The 8042-nt window shown below is 41.3% G+C and overlaps 1 protein-coding gene across 2 annotated transcripts in view; it reads right to left on the bottom strand.

The window, feature by feature from the left end:
• The window catches only part of csmd2 (CUB and Sushi multiple domains 2), a 366263-nt gene that overhangs the window by 248877 nt on the left and 109344 nt on the right, over positions 1–8042 (bottom strand). For both annotated transcript variants that reach the window (XM_020624534.1, XM_020624535.1), the window contains exon 4: positions 98–292. In XM_020624534.1, the coding sequence (XP_020480190.1) occupies positions 98–292 (195 nt within the window). The remainder of the gene's footprint in view (positions 1–97; positions 293–8042) is intronic.

Raw genomic sequence — 8042 nt, 5'->3', positions numbered from 1 at the left:
CTTAAATTAGATGTAGTTAAAATGTTTACACTGTGAACAAAAAGACAAATATCAAGCCTAAAGGCATGTTAGGATGGGCAGTGTCCCTCTTACATACCTCTGCAATAGGGAAGAGGGAAATCCCAGGCAGCAGTACCAGCTGATGTGGCCAGGCAGGATAGGGTAGTGTGACCCTCCAGCACGTAGCCTGGGCTGCAGCTGTAGCGAATTTTGTCCCCAATATTGAATGTGGATCCCTGCTGGTGACCATTCACTAGCTGTCCAGGATTACCACACGTGTAACTGGGCAGAGCTGGAGAGCAAGGCAAAGAGAACGGACAGTTAATGAGGCGTTTTGTGGCACTGTGTCATGTTAGTACAGACAGAACGACTAAAAAGCATAGGACACATGTGGTGACACATGACTACACACATATAGACACAAACCTTTGTTACTGAAGACACACATTGATATAAGCATTCCCAAACCATTATTCTAACCTGACCCTAAACCTAAAGTAGTGGTGTAAGTTACATGTTAATTTGGACTATGTAATAGAATAGTGTTCAAGTGCTCACTTTTAAGTTCATGTGAGCTGGACAATGGGCTTATATAATTTGGCCAAGCTGTTTCCTGTTTTTGGATATATCGCAGGGTGTTGTCTCCTAAAATTGGAGACAGGAAGCAAAGTTTGGAAATTGATGTAACAGCTGAAGTAAGCTGTGGATAATGCTACTGTGACAGAGAAGGAGTGATGGTGCTGCAGTCGTGAGTGTGCACTTTCGGACCCAGGCCTGGGTGGGGGGAACGAACTCTGAATTGACAGGACCCCTGACCTCATTCTGACCCCTGAAATCATTCTGATCTGCCATGATGAAGGACGTACCAAAGTGAGGAAAATGTGGATGCAATTAGGGGAACTTGAATTCCCCTTGAATGCTGGTGGCCATCACTGCTATTCCACTAAGGATCTTACACACAAATAAGTGAGCTCAGTACTGACAGAACCTTGTCTAATTGTGTGTTATTATGCAAATCAAGTTCAACGAAAGTTCAGCCAATGTCTTGCTTTTGAGCATCCTGGCCCATGTGCTGGACTTTGGCTGAAACTCAGTCTCTCCACAGGGACTGGTTGAACTTCAGAGAAGACAGAATGGCTCCTACACACGCACACCGGATATCTCGAGCTTCATGATGAATTACAAAAGATTAGAACATTTCAAAGGCAATCAGTTTGTTTTGGCTGTAAAGCAAACCATTTATCTCAACATGAACAAGTGTCATATTTGGCTTGGAAAATATTTTTCTTTTGTTTAAAGATAAAATTACAGAAGAATAATAAACGGTTAGCTCAAGACTAAACGACATGTTAAGTGAAAATAAATTATTAGCTTTTTATTGTCATGTGTCACAGGAAAAAATACTTTAAGTTAAATCCTAAAAGACAAAACATTTTCTGTTTGTTTTCATTTTTCCTCTTTCTGGCCCAGTAAGCCAAAGCTTCCTTACAAGCAATGTCTAAAAAGGACAAATCAGTTTTATCCAAATGCACATTCCACGGAGTTTGAGCTGTGAAAAAAAATTGATGTTAAATAATGCAAACTGTTTTTGTCCAGTCTACCCATCAGACAACAAACATGACCTCTGAGTGCTGGATTTCCATCATGTGTGTATGTATGCATTCCTCACAAAGGTAGCATTAGCTATGCAGCTGTGAGACAACGTAAGCCTTTAGTGATGCTATCTCAAGAGGTTTACAAATGACAGAGATATCCACAGCACAAACTGTTTCAACAATGACATAAAGCCTGTCCCTATGTTTGGAAAAGGCAACTCTAACTGTGAGAATACAAATTTATATAATATCAGAGAAACTTTGTATCATCCAGTATTGATATTCTTAAAATGCGTGTTTGTGTTTAGATGGATTTGGGGTAAAAGATTTTGTTAATTGTCACCATAACAAATTTGCTATCTGCATATATTTCATTTATTCCTAAATTTTTGATTGAAATATCCTAATTGCCTCAGCCAAGCTTGTTGTACACAATTTTCAACCCAAGTACAAAATCACATTAATCCAGAAATTCAGTATCAGCATTGTTGGCCAACAGCAAAACATCACAGGTAAATTCTTGTTGTTGCCCCACAACATTCCCCTACTTTTCTAAAGAGGCTCTAAAAGGTTAAAATTAGCAATAACTCACTTAGGGCAGGAGTCTGCAGGTGCATGTTCCACTTCTAGCACCATCGCAATCAGTGATTTCACAGCAGGCGTTTTCCATCATGTGCTGAAGGCAGAACACCTGCTCAGGCGCCAAGGACTCTGCCCTAAATGACTCTGCTGATTCACTTTTTAAAGTACCTGATTAGTACTTGGGTACTCTTCCCCTGGCCTAATCCAATACTCTCACATGAGACGTTTCACTATTGACCTCCGTTGTGCCATAACATTAATTTTGACAAGCCATGGTCATGTTATTACAGTTTTTCCTTTTCCACCACTACCTTATTAGCATATACACAAGGTCTCTGCCTGCTTAGCATATTAGCCATTGGGACTGAGGCTTCAATACTGCGGCACGGCCACAGGGGACCCTACCGGTAAGCAGGTAGCTTCATCCCTGCTGTTGTATGTCTGTATGGTTGGCTCAACATGGTACTCGTCAGAAAAGTTTGTGCTTGAGCAATATTTGAGAGACTGAGGGAGAGGAGGATCAGCATTAGACTTGTTAGCTACTTGTTGACAACATTAACACTGGCTGCATTCCTTTTAGCTATGCCAGTGCCAAGGCCCTGTACTATGCTGGCTTACTGGCATGGATTACTGGCACACCTAAATGAAACAGAGCCATCATCAATGTTATTAGTTACACCTGTGCCTTTCCTGCTACAATAAGTCAAACTGTCCACTGTGAGAATGATCTATTTTTGGGTAGAGGGAAAAAAAGATAGATATCTGCGAAAGAGGTGTTGTCATGACTAGAGTGTGATGCCGACTGAATTGATTCAGACAAACCATCCCAATTTAAGTAATCATATAATATTACAATGATTCTGAATAGAGTAGTAGTGAAACAGATAATCTGATAGGGAACAGAGAACAGAGACCAGAGTCACTCCTCCTGTCATGAGATAGATAAAGTATTAAATAAGAAGACTGTCAAAAGCGCCAGTCAGACCAGTCAGTTGTTGTTTGTCACGAGGTACCGTCAGTTAGTCTTTCTGTCAACCCACAGTCAGTCATCGCTCCCCCCGGCCCTCCGGGGCTGGGTCTACGGTACACTTTTCACAGTAGCATGTCGTCCTCTCTTCTTCTGCTCTAACCCAGCTATCCTAGCCTTTTATCTGCTCGCACTTAGACAGCCCTCCATGGCCTACCAGAGACGCAGTCTCATGCCAGCTCCTCACACACCTTATTCCGAGCATTGTCTAAAATGTCCAGTACATGAACTTCTAGGTCACATTGACCTAGTGCACATTTCCTTTTTCTAAACCTGAACAGAGCACACGAACAGTTCACATAAGGCTGCAGCTATATCCATTCCCCATCTAAGGAGGACCTCACTTGGGATGTTGACCCATAAGTTAAACAAGGGGGACCCAGCCCAAGATATTCTTGCTTGCGCAAGAAACAGATCAGGCTTCCGTAAACACTTTTACAAATAATATCTATATATGAAGTACATACCGTTCTATTACATATTACCTCTGGAACCTTGTTTATTTTTAACCACTACAGTGTAAAATGAAAATTACAAGAAGCACTGAGTGTGCAAGGATGTACATGTATGCACTGTACTGTATATGTGAGTGTGTGTGTATGTATGTACATGCAAGACGTGATACACTCTAAATTTTAGGGTATTTGGGCAGTAAATTAAGTTTAATAGTGCTATTACTGCTGCAATCCCCTAAACAGGGCTACACCTGGACCACTGAGAATCATCACTTTTTAATATTATTTTTTTCACAGTGTGAGTTTTTCCACAACAGTCACCAATAAACATACATACACATACATACATACTAATATATATATACACACACATACACACATATAGAATTTCACATAGTGCAATGAGGCAGAATTGCAGACCATAACTCACCTAAATTATTTTATCCAACTATAACTGATTTAATAGTGGCATGATTTTGTAGCATTAAAAAAAAATTCAATTTTACAAAGGTAATGGACCATACCTTGCAACAAACGCATGGCGTGTACAGCATCCGTTTCCTAATTTCTTCCCTGCACAACTACCTCATCATGTTGCCTTTCCACCAAGCAGCAGTCTATCCTCTTCATGCCGGCAGGTGTGTGTGGATGAAAATGGGGTGTGTCTAGGTAAATTTGGGGTGTGTTGGTAATATGAGGGTGCACAAAGTAACCACGCAACTGACCAGCAAAAACCAGGTCTGTGGTCAACAGTCAAATCATTATTGCTAGTTAATGGGCACTTTGACTGTGCTGTGATGTGCGCCTGTCTAGGTGCCTGCACAATGCTCCTGCACTGTGCTTGCTATACTCTGGGACGCGTTGCACACAACATGCACAATAAAAACATGATATTGTGTTGCACATTAATATATATGTATTTATAATAAATACCATTTCGATTAGTGATCCTGCACCTTCACCCCTTGCACCAGCAGATCCATTTCCTCAGTGGAAAGTCTTACTAATGTGTGACCTGGTAAGTCTGCCAGTATGCTAGCAATCCGCCAAACGTTCAAAATTATGCATCTCTTAAAAGAGATGTGAGGTTACACACTGATTGAACGTTCAAAATTATGCATCTCTTAAAAAAGATGTGAGGTTACACACTGAAAGTGCATGTTACACCCAAAACACACCCTTACTTAAATGAGGAGATCAAGTACAGTCCTTTTGCTACTTGCACGGGCGCTGGAACCATTTTGCTGGTTGTGAAATTACTGAAATGAACGTGGAGACACCCAAACACTGCTTGCGCCAGTACACGTTAATCAGATGCCATGGATTCTCAAAATAGGTCCCAACGTCTCCATTTATATGAAATACAGCAGGAACACCTTAGTATCTATTGTGTACATTCCATTTTTTTCCTGCACTCTAAACCCTAAACAGAGATAGTTTAGAAAGATAGCAACTGAAAAACAACAGAAAGACAGAAAAATAAAAATCCACAAAAGATCTTGAAAGAGATCATGAGTAAATATTTTAAATTTTAAATATTTCTGAGACAGCTTCACATTACTCTCCATTAATTTCCTTCTCTGCTTCTGCACATCAGAATTATTTCACCAGTGATTCTTCAAGCTTTACAGGTTTCAGGTTTTGAAAGGAGGGATGTGTTCCTTCCAGGGGTCATGATTTCTGCCACCACCTGGGCCACGAGACACCAACCCCCAAAACCCAACCCCACAACAACTGCCCTGGGTGTTTGTCTCTGACTTGTCCCTGGGGGCCGGATGCTTTAAGTACTTCCACTGCTGAAACAGCAAAGGATGCTCCTTGGCCATCAACGCATTTCTCTGCATTGCACACACAGGTTAGAACCATACACACATGCTCAAGTGAGCACACACCATGTGTACATGCTTAAAGCAGACACTTCTACCATCATTCCATCCATCTATCTCTTTTATCATCTATTTATATTCTTTTATTCCCTCTCTTTTCACCTCATCTCCTCTCATTCCTGGTAACTAGGATAAAGGGCAGTGGAGAAGGGGTTTGTACAGTCTGAACCTAGTCTCCTGTGGGATGACCTTTGACCCTGATAAGACCGATGCAATCTCTGTCATAACTTTCTGTCCAGGTCTGGTCCTCAATTTGTATCTTTCTTAGAAAAAGGGAATAGGTACTGTGTACAACCCAGTTTTCACAAAGACATTGTTAAAAAGTGTATGCTCAAAATAGATCAAGAATGTGTTGCATTTGTGAGAGGCTTCCTATCAAGAAATGGATCTGTTCACGCATTTACTGTGTTTTGTCAAAGATAAGCAAAATATATGAAAAATTGATTTCTTATATTCTCCAGGACAGATTAGTTTACTGTCTCCTGAGTTACAGCACTGTGGCTGTAGGAGGAATCAAGTCACTGGAGTAAATCTGAAGTAATATACTGAGGACAGGAAAAAAAGAAAGAAAGGGGAGAGTTAAATAGAAAGAAAGAAACATGTGGAGACAACAGTTGGGGAGACAAGCCTGTCTCAGTACAGCTGATGCAACATCATTCTATCTCTGTATCCAGCAGCTGAAGTAGATGGTGATTGGCATTGCGACACAGCAGGTGTTACACACAAATGCGGATTCAGAAGTACCATGAAGGTGCAGAATAAAACTGTGACAAATTTGCTCCTTTTCTTGACTTCTTTTGTCTCAAATGACTAAATTGCCTCATATTACTAGATACAGTTTCCCCTCCAAGGTTTCACTCAAAGTTACAGCTTTGTTCACATAAACAAAACCTATAAAAGGCAGAGGTATTGTTTGGAATAGTGATCAACACTGGCTCATGTTTTGAAGAAAGAGGAAAACAGAGAAATAAGATGCATGTAGACAGATTGTAAGAAACAAGCAGTTGCAGGGATGTTGGGAGAGACAGTACTGTCATCTATAGGAAGGGGTTACATTCTGCAGCACCTGGTTCTAAATTTGTTTCCAGCAAAAGAAAGCAGGACACAGAAAAAGAAGATTACCAGTGACTCTTGTTTTGGTGTAAATTGCTGGAATTTAAGTTAGAAATCCAGCCCAGTACTCTGAAGATTGCAAGTTTGCCTTTACCCTTAGATATTTACAGTATGTAACCCCTTTTGTATATCTCACATCACTCTTTTCCATCTTGCTTTCTGATTTCTTTCCATTCCTGCACCTCTTCTCTTCCTCCCTGACTTCATGCTTTGCTTTTAGAAGTGACCTTGCAAAATCCATCCCAACATACAGGTGTTTTTGCTCAATAAGCAGTTTCTGCTTTGTCAAGCAGCACCTCAATCAATGCCTCCTGTTCCCTATACATATACTGAACAAAAGCTGGCAACTCTCGTCACTTCTGAGAGAGGCTGAGGAATGCAGAAATGAACTCTCCTTTCCATCCAAAAAATGGTACCCTACAAATAAGTGTGTGCACATGTGAGTGTGTTCATTTAGGCATACTATGTGCATTATTCAGTATGTAAAATGAATGAATAATAGTATTGGCTAACAAAGAACATCATTCAGTGGCTGACTTTTGTCAGTTAAATGTTCAGTGGACACAGCTCACAAACTCCAGAAGCAATTCCATGCTTTATGTCACCTGTCTATGGAAAGCTGTGAGGAATTGTTCATTCATTCATTCATCTTCTATACCACTCAGTCCCAAATGGGGTTGCAGGGGGGCTGGAGCCAATCCCAGCCAGCAATCGGGCGAAGGCAGGGTACACCCTGGACAGGCCGCCAGTCCATTGCAGGGCTGTGAGGAATTCTTAAGTGCGTCAAATATCTAGGATTTTTTTTTCTTCTCTCAATTTTAAGTCTTGTTAAATTAATACTAAGAGTGTGATTAATTAAAATAGTTAGTTATTGTCAACATGGCACCCACCGAGGCGAACGTGTTTGTGCGTTCCACTCTTGAATGCTGGCTTTTTCTTCGTTTTCTTCTTTTTTGTGTGTTTTTTGCTTTTACTGCGGTGCACAAATGTCATGCACTGCTTACATACAACAGACAGGCATTGCTGGATATCGCCAACTCACAAAGCCACTGGGAATTTACTGGTTTCATACCACCAGAGCTACAACTCATTGTTCGCGACAACAACAGCAACAATGGTGAGGACAGCCAACACCGTCCTCGGGGAGTCCCCAGAGCACCAGGCACAAGCGAGCAGGCTGAAATCAGGAGAGTGACCCAGAGAAGGAGACGCAAAAGGGTCAGGTGCGGGGGACTCCATGCTAGGCTAAAAGCTGGCGCTACTCGACCGCCATTACCCAGCCTCTTCCTAACTAGTACAGTCTCGGGAAAACAAACTGGACGAGCTAAGGGCTAGGATTACAGCACAACGGGAAATCAGAGAATGCTGTGCTCTAATTCTCACC

Source organism: Monopterus albus, unplaced genomic scaffold (assembly GCF_001952655.1).
Source record: "Monopterus albus unplaced genomic scaffold, M_albus_1.0 scaffold329.1, whole genome shotgun sequence".
Taxonomy (NCBI): Eukaryota; Metazoa; Chordata; class Actinopteri; order Synbranchiformes; family Synbranchidae; genus Monopterus; species Monopterus albus.
The sequence above is the reverse complement of the archived record's forward strand: the minus strand, read 5'-3'. Positions and strand labels throughout refer to the sequence as shown.